A 20948-nucleotide genomic window follows, 5' to 3' on the forward strand; every position below is an offset into this window, starting at 1 on the left:
GTGAGGACTGCAAATGCTGGAGATCAGAGCTGGAAAAGCAACACATTTTCAGCTCATAATAGTGTAGTTTGAAACTATGTAAATTAAGTTAATGTGCTTATTTTGTTTAATTATTTTTAATAAGCAGTAAACTTTGCCTTAGCTTAAAAACAAAATCTTGTTGCAAAAGGCAAAGTCGCCCCAGTCCCACAGGACAATAGAAAGATGGAAGACTCAGGTAAGAGGAGAAGTTGAGAAAATGATTCCTTCACAGTAACCTCACCCAGTATGGGACCTGAACCCAGGCGTGGGCAATAAACTGCTGGCCTAGCCAGTGATGCACAAGTTGCATGAGTAAATAAAAAAGAAAGAAGATTAGTACTAAAAATTTTCTGTGGACATTGCAGTCACTACTAAGGAAAGCATTTGTTGCCCATCCTAATTCTCGAGTCACAGAGTCATACAGATCAGGAGGATCCCTTTGGCCCACCATCAAGTCTGCAATGACAAAAAAACCCATCACCAATCAATACTAGTCCCATTTTCCAGCACTTGGCCCACAGCCTTATCACATTTCAAATGGACAGCCATACATTTTTTTTTAAAAAGTTGTGAGGTTTCCTGCTATTCAGTAGCCTCTGGGCTAGTACATTCCACATTCACACTGCACTCCAAGTGAAAAGATTCTTCCTTAAATACTCTCTAAACTTCCTGCCCTTCACCTTATCCATAATGTTCCTCGCACTGACCCTTCAACTAAGGAAAGCAGCTGCCTCCTATCCACCTTATCTGTGCTCCTCATAATCTTATACACTTCAATCAGGAACCCTTTATATCGGCTTTCCCTGTTCTAAAGAAAACAACCTGGGCCTATCCAGTGCCATTGTAAAAGGTGATTTCCAGCCTCTTTCATGAGCTCCTGCAGTCCACATGCTGTGACTACACCAACAGCAATATCAGGAGACCCAGGACTTCAATCTAGTGACAGAGAATGATTAGTTAGAATAATGTTCCTTGGGAGGGAACTTGCTAGTGGTGGTATTCCCATATGTACAATTCTGGTTGCCCTGCTATAGGAAGGAGACTATTGAGATGGAGAGGGTTCAGATAAAATTTACTAGTCTGTCACCAGTGCTGGAGGGTTTGAGTTAAAGGGAGAGGCTTGATAGTCTGGGACACTTTTCACTCGATTGTAAGAGTTTGAGGGGGGACCTTATTGAGGTTTATAAAATCATGAAGGGAATATATAAGGTGAACAGCAAAACATCTTTTCCCTATGGTGGGGGAGTTCAAAGTAGGAGGCATATTTTTAAGGTGAGTTGGGAAAAATTTAAAAGGAACCTGAAGGCCAAGTTTTTCCACACAGAGAGTGGTTTGGTATGAACTGCCAGAGGAAGTGGTACATGCAAGTAAAATTACAACATTTAAAAGGCATTGACAGATACACAAACAGGAAAGTTTGAGGGGTACATGGGCCAAATGCAGACAAGTGGGATTAGTTTAGTTTGGGACACTTGGTCTGCACTGATGAGTTGGACTAAAGGGTCTGCTTCTGTGCTGTATGACTCGGAGTTCACTGCCCTTGTCCTTCTAAGTAGGAGGGCTTCAGGAGTTTGGAAGATGTTAAACAGGCTTGGTGAGCTGTTGCAGTGTATCTTGTTTCTAGTACACAACGCAATCCTGTGTACCAGTGGTGCAGGAAATATTTATGGTGAATGGAGTTAAGAAGGCTGCTTTATCCTGGATGGTGTCAAGCTTCTTGAGTGTTGTTGAGCCAATGTGACAAGTGAAGAATATTCCATCACACTCACAAATTGTGCCTTTTAGTGGGGAGACAGGAGGCAAGTTACTCTTTACAGAATTCCTTAGGTCTAACCTGCTTTGTAACTGCAGCATTTATAAAACTGCTCCATTTCAATTTCTGGTCAATGGTAAACCACACAATTCAACAGTGATAATGCTAGAATGTCAATGGGAAGCAGTTAGGTTCTCTTTTGGTGAAGATGGTAATTGGCCAGATTAGTATCACTTACTAATTTTCAGCCCAAGCCTGAATGTTGTCCAGGCTTTACTGTATATGGATATGGACTATTTCAGCATGAAGAATTATGAATGGTTTTGAATATCATGCAATCGTCATCAAATATTCCTATCTATGACCTTTTGATGGCAGAAAGGTCATTACTGAAGTATCGTTGAACATTGTTGGACCTACGACATTACCCTGATGATCAGCAGCAGTGATGTCCTGGGGCTGTGACAATGCTGCTCTACTTTGCCTAAAAACTGTCCAATTTTATCTTAAAATGTAGAAATCAGTTAACTTATTCAATGACTTAAAGAAAGAACAGAATTTAAACCAATGATCCCAGCTCTATGCTTATTTGCCTCGGGTTTGGCAAAAAAAAGGCAACTGTAATTAAAAATAAATAACTAGCATCATGAAAGTCAGGATATGACTCCAACTTTTGTTACAAATTACAGGTGTTTTTAAATGCAAGTTCAATCTGAAAACACTAGTAGCAGTATCTAAACTGAAGAAATCAGAAAGCTTGCATTTCCATCACTTGGCACATACCAATGTCAGTATTTTTACAGCAGATTTCAGTCAGGCGCTCTCCAGGGCTCTTGTCTGGCGTGTTAAGCAGATGTGGTCGAAGGAGTGATTTCAGTGTGGAACCAATCGCAATCAACAACAGCTTTGCATGGAAGTCACAGGCTCTTGCCAATGTGTTCGTTGACAACTTACACAAAGATGCTTTCATGGCAACAATTCGAGTAGATAGAACCTTAATCAAAGCAAATAAAGCAATTTAAGTACGTGCACAGAAAGAGAGCTCCCAAGTTTCCAAGGAAGTAATATTTTAACAAACTGAGCAAAGATCACTGCTATCCCAAGGTATTACTCAAGGAAGGCTGGACAACACTGGTCTATAATGGGATGTTACAGGTGGCTTCCCAATGTGGAAACAATGATTTACCTCTACATTCATTTTAATATATAGTATTCATTGAAAACAATGCAGTCTCCACTACCTTGGGGTCACCAAAATACAAGAGTGATTGCTTTGCCCAACATCTCTGTTCCACCTGCAGTTGTTCTCAGTTTCTGATCTCCCGCAATTTAGTTCTCCACCTTGCTCCCCTTCTGACTTTGTTGTCTTAAGTGTCCTGCGATGTTCCAGCGAAGTTCAATGCAAGCTCAAGGAACAATACTTGAACTGTGTCTGCCACTGGCATTTGAAAGTCTGCCAAATTCAATATCACGTGTGGCAGGTTTACAGCATAACCTCTGCCTGATTTTGTTTCCTTTTGTTTTGTTCAACTGTGATTTTTTTTTCTGAGGAAGAATGTTTCTTAATTTATTTCATTGCCACTATCTTTCTTAGACCATGATCCTTTTGTCATTTAAGCTCTTCTACCATCTTATCTTTTCCTACGTCCCGACAATTTACTTATTTTTTAAAAATCCCATTCTGAAGAAAATCATTGACTTGAAATATTAACTCTTTCCCTCCCTGCAGATATTGCTAGGTCTGAGTATTTCTAGACTTTCCTGGTCATATTTCAGAGTTTGCATCTTGTTTTTGAAATTTTTTTAGATGCAAGTTGTGAAACATATGTCAACCTGGATATCAGAAGTACTCCCCTGCTCCTTACTGAATATAGTGTTATATAAAATTGTATATGTGTTTACATTTGTTCATTTAAGAAAGCAGATGATGACATTTGTTTTTCCTGGTGGTGGTGGTGGTAATGATGACCAGTTTCACTCATTAACTCCAAGGCATAACTTCAACAAAGTAGCATAGCCTTAGCACGGAACAGAAGTGCCCAGCTTAGACTCTGTAGAATCATAGAATCCCAACAGTGTGGAAAGAGGCCATTTGTCCCATCAAGTCTGCAATGTCCCCATCACACTAATGAGAAAAGGGAAGTGGATAAATATATTTTTTTTCCTTTCTCAATGTGAATTCAAGTTTCAGTAATCTGCTACGATCTCTTTTGTCTGTTGTAAAAAGCTGTGATTACATAACTAAGGATTAGGTTAAGTACTCAGCTGTGAAAATATAACTACCAACTGTACAAGCACAGCTTCACATATCTGAAGCCTTAAATAGTATTTTCCTAGCAGTCTCTTATCTATAGTCTTCTGATTTAGCAATTGCATTTTAACTAACACCATTTTGAAGATACCAAACTGATGAAATAAACTGATTCATCACTGCTACAGAAATTTGCAGAACTGTCAAACTCAACCTCAATTCCATGCCTTCACCACTCTCCAAGTTGAGGGCTGTGTTCCCTAAGCTCACATTTCATTAGTAAGATAGAGTTTAGCTAGGCTTTTGTTTATATATGCAGGTTTAATAATCAGCAAAAGTGGTTAATCTAAAAACAAGTGAGCATTACGGACAGACATATTATGTAACCGACACAACATGACATTCTATTAATCCCTTACCTGTTGCAAAGCCTGATTCTGGCGTGTGTATTCCTCATGTAATTTCTCCACTAGGTTTTGCACCATGTTAGGCTGCACATGCAAAAGAATGTCCCACCAATCGTAACCAGTCACCATGCAGTACTCCAGTAGGAAAAGCAGGTGACGTAGCGATGTGTTCATATCTAACGTGTGACCCATCGAAGGTGAGATCCTCAGCATACTTAACTGTTTGAAAACAAGATAGAAAGCCAGACTTCAAAATTTCAACAAAAAAGGACAATGCAAATTTTCATTATGAACACCGTATTAATTCCTTTAAAAATTCAGACAAGAGCAGAACTGACTCTTTTATAATTTATTTCTGTGTTTTTTCAAAAGTAAATCAACTTTCAAACCATGAAGAACCTTCTAAAAGCTGGTTAAGTAATTTTTTTCATATATTTATAGTTTTCTTCTACTACTGCCACTAAAAGAGAGTTGAGAGAGCTGGGGCACATACTGACATTGAGTACCACTGATTCAAGATCAAGGAGGTAGTGAGGATTAGATGAGATTCCCTACAGTATGGAAACAGGCCCTTCAGATCAACAAGTCCACACCGACCCTTCGAAGAGTAACACACCCAGACCTATTCCCCTACTCCCTATATTTACCCCAACTAATACACCTAACACTACAGGCAATTTAGCATGGCCAATTCACCTGACCTGCACACCTTTGGATTGTGGGGGGAAACCGGAGCACCAGGAGGAAATACACGCAGACATGGGGAGAAGGTGCAAACTCCACACAAACAGTCACCCGACGTGGGAAACGAACCCGGGTCCCTGGCACTGTGAGGCAGCAGTGCTAAGCAATAAGTCACCGTGCCGCCCCAGACTGCAGATGTTGAAGAGTCAGAGTCGTTAAGGTGAGGCACAGCAGGTCAGGCAGCATCCGAGGAGGCTTTGGGCATAACCCTTCATCAGGACAAAAATGTCGATTCTCTTGCTCCTCAGACACTGCCTGACCTGCTCTGATTCAAGATTAATCAAATCAGTCCAGCTCCAAATCACAAGTCATTGGGGAATAAACGTAAACTCACTTGAGTAGCCCACAAATAGGAAAGATGTGGTGAGTGGGAAAATATTTCTGCAATGTATAGCATTTTTTAAAAAATGGGATGCATTTTTTTAAAATTTGAAATGGCTACTTTATTTTTTAAATTAACAAAAATGAAGCAGTCATTTTAAATTTTGAAAATGCATCCTAGCAGAAAAATGCTATAATGTTTTATAAATGTTGCATGTACTTTCTAATTAACTCAAATTTTGTTCTCACCTTTCCATGGTTGTCTATTCCTACCAATGCCAATGAAGTCCAGGACAACTGTAATGCTTTGAAGTGTACAGAAGAAGCAGTTGTACGTTGTCGTTTAATAGTTTGGTCATCTGTTGGTCGCTGAGAAGGAGTGCTGTAGAAAACTCCCATTGTTTGTAGTGAAAGTCTGTGAACAATGTGAATAGTTCCATCATGGAATGCTAATGCAAGCCCTGAACAGAATGAAAAATAAAAGCTTTAGAATTTAGTACAAGAATGTTGTCCACATCAGATGCAATACACTTCTGCAGCCCAGGGATTATCATTGCTGTAGGATAATTAAGTCAATGCATGAAACAAAAGCCACCATGTACTTCTTCAACCAACAATATTTGTTTGAAGATAGCACAGCTTTAAAAAATATAGATAATAATACATAAACCCATTTCTGGAAAGTCATTCATAATTTCTGTTAAGTTTAGATATCCTATTAAATAGGGGCATAGCAGGGTGACCACAGTGCCATGGAGCGCACATCTAGTTCAATATGGGAATTCCAGGAAACTTTCACGTTTTTAACAACTAAAAGTGCAAGCAGTGTGATCACCAGGAGAAATTTAAGACTTAGGCATTAGGTTGTGTCAAACTAACAGGTATTGGCAAAGGGTTTAAGTTAGGTTTTCCTGGGGTGGGAGAGTCCAAAACTAAAGGGCATAGGTTTAAATTGAGAGAGGAAAGATTTAAAGGGACCTAAGGGGAAAATGTTTCAGGTAGAGAGTGGTGCATGTATGGAATGAGCTACAAGAGGAAGTAGTGGAGGCTGGTACAATTACAACATTTAAAAGACAGATGGATGGATACATGAATAGGAAGGGTTTAGAGGGATATGGACCAAATGCTGGCAAATGGGGCTGGATTAATTTAGGATACCTGGTTGGCATGGATGAGTTCGACTGAAGCTTCTGTTTCCATGTTGTACAGATGTATGACTCTAAGTGTGGCAAATAGGATTGGTGAGTTGTAGGCAAAAATGAAGTGATAATGAAGACCTCGCTTGAAAGAAGTCAGAATTGCATATTAAATATGTCAGAATGCACTGTGTTCAGGAAACACAAAGAAATAAAGGAAGGAAATTACATAGTTACAATGATTATGGAGAAATTTAGTGCTGTACAGAAGAGATACCCTGAAGAGATCAAGGATAGAATCTTTTTGGTTAGACAAACAATAAAGGTATCATACACTGCTGATTATTTTCTATCGGTCACCAACTAGTGGGAAAAATATAGAAGAGGAGCTTTGCAAGAATATTGTAGAGAAATACAGAAAATAGAGTAATCATACTGTGAGGCATCAAATAACCTATTATAGTCTGGGGTAGGAATAGTTAAAAGAACACAAAGGGGGAAAGAGTTTTGAACCTGAAAGAGAATTTTCTAGCCGAGTGAGGAAAAGGGTCTTGCTGGATCTGGTTCTGGAGAATGAGCGAGAAGTCAAACATCAGTGAGGAACTTGTAGACAACTGTGAACATAGTGGAAAGTATAGGTTAGGCACAGAAAAAGACAAAGAGCAAACTAAAGTAGAAAAAAGTACTAAAACAGAAGACATCCACTTTAATTAGAATGAGAATAAATCTGCCCAAGGTAATTACAATCAAAGATTGGCAGTCAAAGCAACACTGTAAGAACAGGCTGCCTTTAAAGGTCTGAGTACATATAAGGTACATTCCCACTATGGAGATAGGTAATGTAATGCAACTAAAGCCAGGGCTTCATGATTGATGAGAGGGACAAAGGAGGCATATGATAGGTACCAGACAGACAAAATATAAAGATGTCCAGGCTGAATATGGAAAGTTCAGAGGGAAAGCAAAAAAGCAAATATGTGAGGCAGAGAGTGAGTACAAAAAGAGATTGACATAACTTCTTCTTCTTAGGCAGTCCCTCGAGACAGAGTATGATTTCCTTGCACTCCAGAGTTTGGGTCCCAAGGTGACTAAATAGTCCATTCCTAGATCTTCATACCTTGTCGGAAGTGGGGCAGATAGTGCATGAAGAGGCAGGTGGCTTGGATTTTTGCACATTGCTTCCATTTTTTGTGCTTAACCGCTATTTGGACCTGTCAGAGATGCTTAAGATGACCAGCACCTGAGCGAATGCTTCTTCTCCAGTTTAGGCAGTGCTGAGCTAGATTCCCACAAGTTTACAGGGATTTATACATTTTCAGGAAGCAGATAAATTGTTTTGGAAGTTTTGTGCCAGGCAATGTGAACAATGTGAATTACCCAATAACAATGGCATAACTAATATAAAATGGAATCCAAACATTTTCTGTAAGCACTTAAATTAATAGGTCTTTGTGGTGGAACCAATGAAGAAAAAAAAAGCAGATACACACAATGGCAGAGGGCAAAGCTGAGGTACCAAAATTAGTGTTTGAATCTGTCTTTACCTAGGATAAAGATGCTGCCAAAATCAAACTGAAAGAAAATGTAGTTAGATGTTAGATGGGAAGTAATGATAAGGCTTTAGAAAGACTGGCGGTACTTATAAGTTGATAAGTCACCTTGACCAAATGAAATGCAAGGTTGCTGGGGTGGAAATTGAGGTGGCACAAGCCATAATCTTCTACTTTATCTAGTCTAGTGTATTCACTGCTCATGAGATGGTCTCCTCTGCACTGTGGAGACAAAATGCAGACTTGTCGACTAATTTATAGAAACCTCCTGTCCACGAAAATAACCCTGAGCTTCCCCTGGCAACCCTGCAACCTACAATATCAAGTTCAATTGTTTTAGAACTTCAACAGCTTCTGCCATGTTCTTTATCCACCCCCACAAACCAGACCCTGTCATGACAGGGATTGCTTTCAGCAGAGCCATTTATTTAAAAAAGATTCCTATAATCAGCTTTTCTTTCTCGCTGGCATACTATCATCTGTCACTTTGTTTGCCTGTTACTCACTCTCTCTCTCTTTGGGCTCCATGTCCACTTACTGCTCACTCCTCCTTCAGCTATATACCTACATTTCCTGGCTACTATTAGCTCTGAAGGGTCATTCAACTCAAAATGTTAACTTTGCTTTCTCTGCACAAATGCTGCTAGACCTTCTAAACTTCTCTAGAAATTTCTAATTTTGTTCCATAAATTTCCCATCCTTCCTGGATAAGGAATTGTAGCCGAGGACTGAAGAATTGTGAATGTTACATTCATCGAAAAATGCCCAAGGGTACACCTAACCACTCTAGCCCAGAGTTAAACCCTGGAGGTGAGAAATCTGGTGGCTCACAGCACCAGGGTCCCAGGTTCGATTCCTTGGGTAACCGTCTGTGTGGAGTTTGTATATTCTCCCTGTATCTGTGTGGGTTTCCTCTGGGTACTCCGGTTTCCTCCCACAGTCCAAAGATGTGCAGGTTAGGTGAATTGGCCGTGCTAAATTGCCTGTAGTGTCATTGCCCATTAGTCAGAGGGGAAATGGGTCTGGGTGGGTTACTCTTCGGAGGGTCGGTGTGGACTGGTTGGGCCAAAGGGCCTGTTTCCACACTGTAGGGAATCTAATCAATATACTGAAGATAATAATCTGGGACAAAATCAATGGTCAGTGGACAAGTATAGATTATTTGGCAAAGTCAGCACAGATTTGTTAAAGGAAAACATGTTTGATATTTTCATGACGTAACAGAGATGGTTAATAAAGGTAATGCCAAACAAGTTTTGATAAAGTGACCCATAAACTTCAACTTTGCAGGCTAATCTGATGAAATAAAAGTAGACAGTGACAACATGGAAAGAGACTTGGGCGAGCTACAGGAAGCAGAGCAGTGTTGTATGATTTTTATTGGATTGGAGGGAGGTACAAATTGGAGTTCCCTGGAATCAGCATTTGGAACACTGCTTTTCTAGTATAAATGAATTACCAAATGTTAAGGATGTGCACACAGTTTAAAAAATTGCACATGGCAAAACTAGGAACTACCTTAAACAGTGAGGCTGGTAACAGTCTTCAGAGGTCACAGATAGGCAGTTAAACTGTTGGACAAGTGGGAAATAAAATTTAATGCAATGTGGGAAGTGACACGTTTTCATATAAAGGACAAAGAGAGGCAGTAGAAAACAGAGGGAATGATTTTAAAGATGTGCAAGAACAGAGAGACTGGAGGTATATATGCACCAATCTATGACTGTGACGATCATTGAAGGTAGGAAGGTAGACTGAGAAAGGCATACTGAGTCCTAGACTGTATAAAGGGAGACAGAGTACAACAGCAAGGAAGTTATGATGAACTGTTTTAAAACACTGCATCAGCTTCAACAGTGCAGTTGGTCATTGGTTCGGAGCACTGTATTTTAAGGAGGATGCAAAGGTTCCAGACTATTACAGGAATGATTGAAGGTATGACAGACTTCTATTAACTGGATAGATTGAAGAGACTGGGGATCTTCCCTTAGAGAAGTTTAAGAGGCCATATCATAAAAGTGCTGAAAATCATGACAGTTTTAGATAGAATATTAAGAGAGGAACTGTTCCCATTAGTGCATGACTTTAGAAAGGTCATTGTCTGAGGTGATTAGCAAAAGAACAAATGGTGTCATTATACAAGAACAGATAGAAAAGTAAGTTGTGAAGAGAAAATAAGGTGGTTATAAAGGGATGCAAATAGATTAAGTGAGTGGGTAAAGATCCAGGACATAGGGTTTGGAAAAATGTAAAATTGTCCACTTTGGCAGGAAGAATTAAAGAAAGTATATTATCTAAATGGTGACAGTTTATAGAGCTTTGAGCTACAGAGGGATCTAGTGTATGAATCACCAAAAGCTAGCATGCAAATATAACAAGTAATTAGGAAAGTATTTATTGAGAGGTGAATTGAAGGGAGGTTATATTTCAATTATACAGGTGCAACTACATGCAGAGTATGGTATACAGCATTGTTACAGTTTAGGGATTCACTCAACTAATCCATACCATGGGCGACTTGTCCTGTGAATAAGTATTGGACAAGATAAACGTGCATCTGCTGGAGCTTTGAACAGTAAGAGACAACCTAATTGAAACATGCAAGGTCCTGAGGGGTCTAGATAGGGTGCATTTGCAAAAGATAGCTCCTCTTCTGATCACTGTTTAAAACTCAGGGGTTGTCTATTTAAAACACAGATAAGCATAATTATTTTCTGACAGAGGGTTGTGAATGTGTAGAACTCTCTCAAGAGGTAGTGGTTGCAGAGATTTTTTGATGGAGTTAGATACATTCTTAACAAGCAAAGGGTGAAAAGGTTATTAGGGATAGACAGATCAGTCATGATCTTTTGAAGTGGCCTATTCCTGCTCCTAATTCAGATATCTGCATGTATGTTCACAAGAAAAGAAAATCATGCAACCAATGATTAGAATCTAGAATGCATTAAGTTTGGTAGAGACACACACAATTAGGACTTTCAAAAAGGAATTGCATAAGCACCTATGGAGTAATGATTTGCATGACTTTCATCATTTATATAAATGATTTGGACGTGAACATAGGAGGTATAGTTAGTAGGTTTGCTCATGACACCTAAATTGGAGGTGTAGTGAACAGCAAAGAAGGTTACCTCAGTTTACAATGGGATCTTGATCAGACGGGCCAATGGGCTGAGAAGTGGCAGATGGAGTTTAATTTAGACAAATGCAAGGTGCTGCATTTTGGAAAAGCAAATCAGAGCAGGACTTATACACTTAATGGAAAGGGCCTGGGGAGTGTTGCTAAACAAAGAGACCTTGGAGTGCAGGTTCATAGTTCCTTCAAAATAGAGTCACAGGTAGAAAGGATAGTGAAGGTGGTGTCTGGTATGCTTTCCTTTATTGGTCAGAGCTTTGAATATAGAAGTCAAGATTAGAGTGGTGCTGGAAAACCACAGCAGGTCAGGCAGCATCCAAGGAGCAGGAAAATCTACGTTTCGGGCAGGAGCCCTTCATCAGGAAATAGGAGTTGGGAGATCATGTTGGGGTTGTATAGACATTGGTTAGGTCAATTTTGGAATATTGTGTGCACTCTTGTCTTCTTATCAGAAGGATGCTGTGAAACTTGAAAGAGTTCAGAAAAGATTTACAAGGATGTTTCCAGGGTTGGAGGATTTGAGCTATAGGGAGATGTGAATAGGCTGGGCTGTTTTCCCTGGAGTGTCAGAAGCGGAGGGGTGATTTCATAGAGGTTTATAAAATCACGAGGGGCATGAATAGGATAAATAGAAGGTAGTTTCCCTAGGGTGGTGGAGGGGAGGGAGTCAAGAACTAGACGGCATAGATTTAGGGTGAGAGGGGAAAGATATAAAAGGAACCTAAGGGGCAACTTTTTCACACAGAGGATGGTGCATGTATGGAATGAGCTGCCACACAAAATGGTGGATGCTGTACAATTACAGTATTTAAATGGCATCTGGATGGGTATATGAATAGGAAGGGTTTAGAGGGATATCGACCAAGTGCTGGCAAATGGGACTAGATTAGGTTACGATATCTGGTCAGCATGGACAAGTTGAACCAAAGGATCCGTTTCCATGCTGTACATCTGTATGACTTTATGACTTTGTTAAAAAGCAGCTGAATAGAACAAAAGGGAGTTGTTGTTGTAGACAACTAAGACAAACAAAATAGACAGAATTGCCTCCTTCTGTGTTATAACCATTTTTTGAGTAGATTTAGAAAATAAATTTCAAAAATGGCATATTCTCATTACAGAAAAGCATCTAACTTTTTCCAATCAACTGTTCTTCATCAGCAAATCTCTCCCTAAGGATAGGAATGTCAAACTGCCCTGAAAACAATACAAATACGATTCTAGCAAACAGAAGAGAAACAGCCATAGATTCCAGCTATTTCCAGTGCTAATGCATGCCAACAAATACAGGTAACTCAAAACACCATACTCTCTTGAGCTACCAGACAAGGATTTGATGATGTGAAAGCCATTCTGCTCAGTTACCATCACAGCTGGTCTTCAGCAATTTCTAAATCTCACCATAACATGATCAAACATTATTAAACAGAAAATGAAGACTTTGAGAAGTTCAAGCTCAGGGATTTATAAAGCCACATTTTATTGGACAAGTGGAAAAATATTAACAAAATTTTTACTTGGATTTAATGTAAGGGGTAGTACTAACCAAGTCCTGGGAAGAATTTGGTGTCTGTCGCCACCTTTAGGTCAGTGCTGGTCAGTGAAATTGGAAGTTTGGGTAAACCCACAGCTGTTACTCTATCCAGGTCATTGGTTGCAGACAGAATTCTCCACTTCAGAATGCTTGGTTGTTTATCACCTAAACAAAGCAAATCAAGAATTACAACATGAAATAAAAGAAAAATATAAGGATACTAGAGATCACAAATGAAAACAAAATGATGGAGAAACTAAACATAAAAATGACTGAAGAGTGCTATTGGATTCAAAATATTTCAGTTTCTCTTTCCACAGATGCTATCAGACCTGACCAGTTCCTCTACCATTTTATTTTTATTGCAATTAATAAAAGGTGCATTTCAACAATGAAATAGGCAACATGATGCATCAGATAAATTGGTCTGTAAACTGAATGTATGAAGGAACTTGCACATCCAGAGAAAAACTCAAAGGTCAGTTAGTGTGACCAAAATGGTACACAAAATTAATGACCTTGATCTTTTAATTGATTTTCACACCAACTTCCAGCCAAACTACCTACAGTTTCTGATAATAATAGAATTGACTTCTTGGGCAATAGTACAAACAATATTAATCCAGCTATGTGAACAATATTCTGCTTCTTAGGTCAGTTTTAAAGAGAGATGGAAATTGGGAAAACTCTCAGTATTCAGTACAAAGTGAGATTGCCATCCCTGCTATAATGCAATTAAAAGGTTACCATTGTTTTTAATGAAGAATCATTAATCATTTACTACTAATGGCTTATGAAATTATCTTACCAATGCAACAAACTTGATCATTTCCCTCATACACAGCTGAAGAAGCCCAACGATTTTTAATTATTCAGATCTTTTCAAAGAAACATCACAGATATGAGTCATAGAGATGCACGGCATGGAAACAGACCCTTCGGTCCAACCCGACCATGCCGACCAGATATTCCAACCCAATCTAGTCCCACCTGCCAGCACCCGACCTAGATCCCTCCAAACCCTTCCTATTCATATACCCATTCAAATGCCTCTTAAATGTTGCAATGGTCCCACTTTCTCTGGCAGCTCATTCCATCTACGTACCACCCTCTGTGTGAAAAGGTTGCCCCGTAGATCTCTTTTATACTTTTCCCCTCTCACCCTAAACCTATGCCCTCTAGTTCTGGACTCCCCAACCCCAGGGAAAATACTTTGCCTATACACCGTATCCATGCCCCTCATGAAGTGCACCCATCTCCAGCTCCTCCAAGCCCGTGTTAGGGAACTGGAGCTGGATTTGGATGAACTGCGGATCATTCGGGAGGCAGAGAGGGTCATAGATCAGAGCTTTAGGGAAGTAGTTACTCTGAAAGTTCAAGATAGATGGGTGACAGTGAGGGGGAGTGGGAGGAGGAAGCCAGTGCAGGGACCCCCTGCAGTCATTCCCCTCAAGAACAAGTATACCGTTTTGGATACTTGTGGGGGGGATGACTTACCAGGGGCAAGCAACGAGGTTCAGGCCTCTGGCACGGAGCCTGGCCCCGTTGCTCAGAAGGGAAGGGTGGAGAAAGGTAGAGCGATAGTTCTTGGGGACTCGATAGTGAGGGGTACAGACAGACGGTTTTGTGGGGGCGACAGTGACTCACGTTTGGTATGTTGCCTCCCAGGTGCAAGGGTACGTGATGTCGCTGATCGTGTTTTCCGGGTCCTTAAGGGGGAGGGGGAGCAGCCCCAGATCGTGGTCCACGTTGGCACCAACGATATAGGTAGGAAGAGGGGTGAGGATGTCAGACAGGCTTTCAGGGAGCTAGGTTGGAAGCTCAGAGTTAGAACAAACAGAGTTGTAGTCTCTGGTTTGTTACCCGTGCCACGTGATAGAGAGTCGAGGAATAGGGAGAGAGAGCAGTTGAATGCGTGGCTACAGGGATGGTGCAGGAGGGAGGGATTCCGTTTTCTGGACAACTGGGGTTCTTTCTGGGGAAGGTGGGACCTCTATAAAAAGGATGGTCTACACCTGAACCTGAGGGGCACCAGTATCCTTGGGGGGAGGTTTGCTAGTGCTCTTTGGGAGGGTTTAAACTAACTCCGCCGGGGCATGGGAACCTGGACTGTAGCTTTAGGGTACAGGACCTTGAGTGTAGGGAGGTTATGAATAATGCAGCGATCTCGAAGGAGGGTGCCTGTAAACAGAAGGGTGGATTGAAGTGTGTATACTTCAATGCCAGAAGTATAAGAAATAAGGTAGGTGAACTTGCAGCGTGGGTTGGTACCTGGGGCTTCGATGTTGTGGCCATTACAGAGACGTGGGTAGAACAGGGACAAGAATGGCTGTTGCAGGTTCCAGGGTTTAAATGTTTTAGTAGGATCAGACATGGGGGTAAAAAAGGGGGAGGTGTGGCATTACTTGTCAAAGATAGTATTACAGCAGTGGAATGGACGATGGAAGAGGACTTGCCATCTGAGGTAGTTTGGGCTGAGGTTAGAAATAGGAAAGGTGAGGTCACCCTGTTAGGTGTTTTCTACAGGCCTCCTAATAGTCCTAGAGAAGTAGAGGATAATATTGCAAGGATGATTCAGGAAAAGAGTGAAGGTGGCAGGGTGGTTGTTATGGGGGACTTTAACTTCCCAGATATTGACTGGGAGAGCTATAGCTCGAGTTCATTAGATGGGTCGGTGTTTGTCCAATGTGTGCAGGAGGGTTTCCTGACACAATATGTAGACAGGCCAACAAGAGGTGAGGCTATACTGGATTTGGTTCTAGGTAATGAACCAGGCCAGGTGTTAGACTTGGAGGTAGGTGAGCACTTCGGGGACAGTGACCACAACTCGGTGACTTTTACTTTAGTGATGGAGAGGGATAAGTGTGCGCCGCAGGGCAAGAGTTATAGCTGGGGGCAGGGAAATTATGATGCAGTGAGGCATGACTTAGGATGTGTGGATTGGAAAAACAGGCTTCAAGAGAAGAACACTAATGAGATGTGGGGATTGTTCAAGGAGCAGCTACTACGTGTCCTCGATAAGTATGTACCAGTCAGGCATGGTGTAAAGGGCCTTGTGAGGCAGCCGTGGTTTAGTAAGGAATTGGAATCCCTTGTGAAAGGGAAGAAGGCGGCATATGTAAAGATGAGGCGTGAAGGTTCAGTTGGGGCGATAGAGAGTTATAAGGTAGCCAGGAAGAATCTAAAGAGAGAGCTAAGAGAAGCGAGAAGGGGACATGAAAAGTCTTTAGCTGGTAGGATTAGGGAAAACCCAAAGGCTTTCTATAGGTATGTCAGGAATAAAAGGATGACTAGGGTAGGTATCGGTCCAGTCAAGGATAGTAGTGGGAAGTTGTGTGTGGAGGCGGAGGAGATTGGAGAGACACTAAATCAATACTTTTCATCAGTATTCACTCAGGAACAGGACACTGTTGCTGACGTGAATATGGAGTCACAAATGATTAGAATGGATGGCCTGGAAATATGCAGGGAAGAGGTTCTGGGAATATTGGAGAGGATGAAAATAGATAAGTCTCCTGGGCCTGATGGCATTTACCCTAGGATCCTATGGGAAGCTAGGGAGGAGATAGCAGAGCCATTGGCCTGGATTTTTATGTCGTCATTGTCAACGGGAATAGTACCAGAGGACTGGAGGATAGCGAATGTGGTCCCCTTGTTCAAGAAAGGGAGTAGGGATAGCCCTAGTAACTATAGGCCAGTGAGTCTGACTTCAGTGGTGGGCAAAGTCTTAGAGAGAATGGTAAGGGATAAGATTTATGAACATCTGGATAGGAATAACGTGATCAAGGATAGCCAGCATGGTTTTATGAAGGGCAGGTCGTGCCTCACAAACCTTATTGAGTTCTTTGAGAAGGTGACTAAGGAAGTGGACGAGGGTAAAGCAGTAGATGTTGTGTATATGGATTTTAGTAAGGCGTTCGATAAGGTTCCCCATGGTAGGCTAATGCTAAAACTACGGAGGTATGGCATTGAGGATACATTAGAGGTTTGGATTAGGAATTGGCTGGCTGGAAGGAGACAGAGGGTAGTAGTTGATGGACTAAGTTCATCTTGGAGTGCAGTTACTAGCGGTGTACCACAAGGATCTGTTTTGGGACCATTGCTTTTTGTTATCTTTATAAATGATCTAGAGGAAGGGCTTGAAAGCTGGGTAAGCAAGTTTGCGGATGACACAAAAGTCGGTGGAGTTGTGGATAGTGAGGAAGGAAGTGGTAGGTTACAGCGGGATATAGATAAGTTGCAGAGCTAGGCAGAAAGGTGGCAAATGGAATTCAATGTAGCTAAGTGTGAAGTCATTCACTTTGGTAGGAATAACAAGATGATGGATTACTGGGCTAATGGTAGGCTACTTGGTAGTGTGGATGAGCAGAGGGATCTTGGTGTCCATGTACACAGATCTCTGAAAGTTGCCACCCAGGTAAATAGTGCTGTGAGGAAGGCATATGGTGTACTGGGCTTTATTGGTAGAGGAATTGAGTTCCGGAGTCCTGAGGTCATGTTGCAACTGTATAAGACTCTGGTGCGGCCTCATCTGGAGTATTGTGTGCAGTTTTGGTCGCCATACTATAGGAAGGATGTGGAGGCATTGGAACGAGTGCAGAGGAGGTTTACCAGGATGTTGCCTGGAATGGTAGGAAAATCTTATGAGGAAAGGCTGAGGCACTTGGGGCTGTTCTCATTGGAGAAGAGAAGGTTTAGGGGAGATTTGATAGAGGTGTATAAGATGATTAGGGGTTTAGATAGGGTCGACACTGAGAACCTTTTACCGCTAATGGAGTCAGGTGTTACTAGGGGACACAGCTTTAAATTAAGGGGTGGTAGGTACAGGACAGATGTTAGGGGTAGATTCTTTACACAGCGGGTTGTGAGTTCATGGAATGCCCTGCCAGTAGCAGTGGTGAACTCTCCTTCTTTATGGTCATTTAAGCGGGCATTGGATAGGCATTTGGAAGTTATTGGGCTAGTGTAGGTTAGGTAGGATTCGGTCGGTGCAACATCGAGGGCCGAAGGGCCTGTACTGCGCTGTATCTTTCTATGTTCTATGTTCTATAATTTTGTAAACCTCTATAATGTCACCTCTTTGCCTTTTTCCAGAATCATTAATATATTGAAACCCTTCTAATGTGTCTAGTGTTTAACTTGTTTCTTAGATCAAGATTTGATTTGATTTTGATTCAACTATAACAGCCATTTCCATGGGGTGAAGAATAAAGGGGTCGGTCCAAAAGCAGTAGCACAAAACATTAATACCCGCATTTAGCAAATAAAACAGTAATATGCTGAATAATAGTACAGCTGTGGGGAGACTAGTTTTTCAGCAAAAGGTTTGATCTCAGCTTTGTTCTCAGATTCCACCTAGGAGGAGTTCACAAAGTTCAATTTACTGGGGAGTCATCAAAATGGGGAAAGCACACCCAACCTTAATCACTGATAACAACCAGGTTTCAGAGGAATGTACATTCTGTAGTATACTACTTGCAGCCTCTTTGAAAGAGCAGGTTGAGTGTCAAGTACTGTTATGTGCAATTTATACTTAATGAATCTTGTTTGGAGCAGTAACATCAATACTCACCCACAGGGGAAATTGGCTGAAAGATGTTATTCACTGGTAGCCCTTCCTTCCTTAATGACCAACATTCTACAATGCTGCCAGTCAGACTGGAAGCACACAGTAATACCTGCAGGGGACATGAAATATCAATTACTTTGACACCCAAGCGTTTACATTAGTAATAGTGACAGATCGGAAACAAAAGATTAATTCTCCTAATCTGAAACGGTTTGTTACCATCACAGTTACTCGCCCCCAGATTGCCAATTTCAGTTACCAGTAGAACAGAATGCTTATCATACCAAAGTACTATTAAGAGTGAAAACTTAAAAGTCAAACCATCGTTTGCAGTGATCAAATGTATCAGTGGGCTGATTTTAACATACTCAAAACCTATGCACTTGCACAGTTAAAATCAGACACTGCAGAAACAGTTACAAAGCAACAACAAGCAGTTACAAAAATAAGAAAATAAATTATGGTCAGGCAGCACCAGTAGACTGATGCATGATTCCCTGTTAATGGTGAAGGCACCCCCTATTCTAAAGGAATTTCTATTCCTTGCACTGTAGATCATTACCATAAACTTGTTCTCCCTAAAAAGGAATACTACACCCGATCTGAAGAACATGATGGCATGAGAGAGGGTACAGAAATACATAGTCAGATTCATGAGCAAATGCATACCATTCAGCCCTCGAGTCTACTCAGTCATTCAATAAGATCATGGGTGACTGGATTGTAAACTCAAATCCACAAACCTGCCTCCCCCTGAAAACTTTTTAACTTCTTAACAAGATTCTACCTGCCATTGCTTGAAAAATATGCAAGGACTCTGATCCCACCATTTTTTCAAAGCTCCAAACACACTCAATATTGAGAGGCACATATAGGTTGAATACACTTAGTCTTTTTCCTAGGATTGGGAATTGAGGACTGGAGGGCATCAGTTTAAGGTTAGGGGGAAAGAATAAAAGGGAACCTGAGGAACAACTTATTTTACAGAGGGTAGTACGCATATGGAATGAACTGCCAGTGGAAGTGGTTGAGGTGGGTACATTAACAACATTTAAAAGGCATTTGGACAAATACATGGATAGGGAAGGATTAGAAGGACATAGGCCAATTGCAGTGAAATGGGGTTAGTGTGGACAGACATTTTGGTTGGCATGGATCAGTTTGGGCCAAAGGGCCTGTCTCCATGCTTATAGGACTGTATGATTCAGACACAGAATTTCACCTAATATCTGATTTTCAAACAGAGATCCCCTGGTTTAGATTCTTCTCTCAAAGGAAACATTCTCTCACATCGATCCTATCAAGAACCTTTTGGATTTTGTATGTTTCAATCAATTCATCTTGTAGTCTTCTAAACTCCAAAAGGATACAAGCCTAGACTGTCTGACCGATCCATGTAAGATAACTTGCACATTCCAGGTATTAGTCTAGTAAACCTGCTCAAAACTACCTCCAAAGCACTTACATATTTTCTTAAATAAGGTACTGAGCACAGTGTTCTGGATTTGTCTCACCAGAGCCCTGTGTAACTGAAGCATAACCTCCCTATTCTTGTACTCAATTACACTCATGGTAAACAAAAACTTTCTATTCATTTACTCAATTACTTACTGTACCTGCAGACTAACCTTTTGTTATCACACACAAAGACACCCAGGACCCTATGTATCGCTTCAATCTCACCATTTAAATAATATGTTTTTTTAAAATTTATTCTTCCTGCTAAAATGGAAAATTTCACATTTGCCATACTATTCTCCATTTTCCACATTTTCGTTGCTTACTTAACCTTTTTGTAACCTCCTTATGTATTCTTTACAACTTACCTTTCTTCCTATCTTTTTGTCACCAGCAAAATTGGCAACCATACCTTCCGTCCTTTCAACTAAATCATTATATAAATTGTGAACAGTTGAGGTCTCAGCTTGACCCATGGCACACCACTTGTCAAATCCTGCCAACCCGAAAAAGGCCAATTTACACCTGCTTCCCATTAGCCAGCCAATTTCTACCCATGTCATATGCTATCTCCAAACCACAAGTTTTTAATTTCCACAACAATCTTTGAAGTCGCATTTTATCAAATGCCAGTGGAAACGCAAGTACAGCACGTCCACCAATTCCCTTTATCATCACGGCATGTTACCTCCTTAAAGAACTCTAACAGATTAACAAACATGATTTCCATTTCACAAAGCAATGCCAACTCTGCATGATTACCTTAAACCTATCCGTGTGTTTTTGTAACTTATTAAATAATTGCTTCTAACATTTGCTACAAATATTAAGGTGGGAGAAAGTGAGGACTGCAGATGCTGGAGATCAGAGCTTTAAATGTGTTGCTGGAAAAGTGCAGCAGGTCAGGCAACATCCAAGGAGCAGGAGAATCGCCGTTTCGGACATAAGCCCTTCTTCAGGAATGAAGAAGGTGTGCCAAGCAGGCTAAGGTAAAGGGTAGGGAGGAGGGACTTGGGGGAGGGGCATTGGGAATGCGATAGGTGGAAGGAGGTTAAGGTGAGGATGATA

The 20948-nt window shown here is 41.0% G+C and overlaps 1 protein-coding gene across 2 annotated transcripts in view; it reads right to left on the reverse strand.

Moving 5' to 3' along the window:
* Positions 1-20948, reverse strand: part of med16 (mediator complex subunit 16) — a 43750-nt gene that overhangs the window by 15369 nt on the left and 7433 nt on the right. For both annotated transcript variants that reach the window (XR_009646156.1, XM_060845985.1), the window contains exons 5-9: positions 18426-18531; positions 12866-13018; positions 5747-5958; positions 4445-4651; positions 2558-2768 (exon numbers count right to left, since the gene is read on the reverse strand). Coding sequence is in view for 1 of the 2 variants with exons in the window: in XM_060845985.1 (XP_060701968.1) it covers positions 2558-2768; positions 4445-4651; positions 5747-5958; positions 12866-13018; positions 18426-18531 (889 nt within the window). In the remaining variant the exon portion in view is untranslated. The remainder of the gene's footprint in view (positions 1-2557; positions 2769-4444; positions 4652-5746; positions 5959-12865; positions 13019-18425; positions 18532-20948) is intronic.

Source organism: Hemiscyllium ocellatum, chromosome 28, assembly GCF_020745735.1.
Source record: "Hemiscyllium ocellatum isolate sHemOce1 chromosome 28, sHemOce1.pat.X.cur, whole genome shotgun sequence".
In the NCBI taxonomy this organism is placed as follows: Eukaryota; Metazoa; Chordata; class Chondrichthyes; order Orectolobiformes; family Hemiscylliidae; genus Hemiscyllium; species Hemiscyllium ocellatum.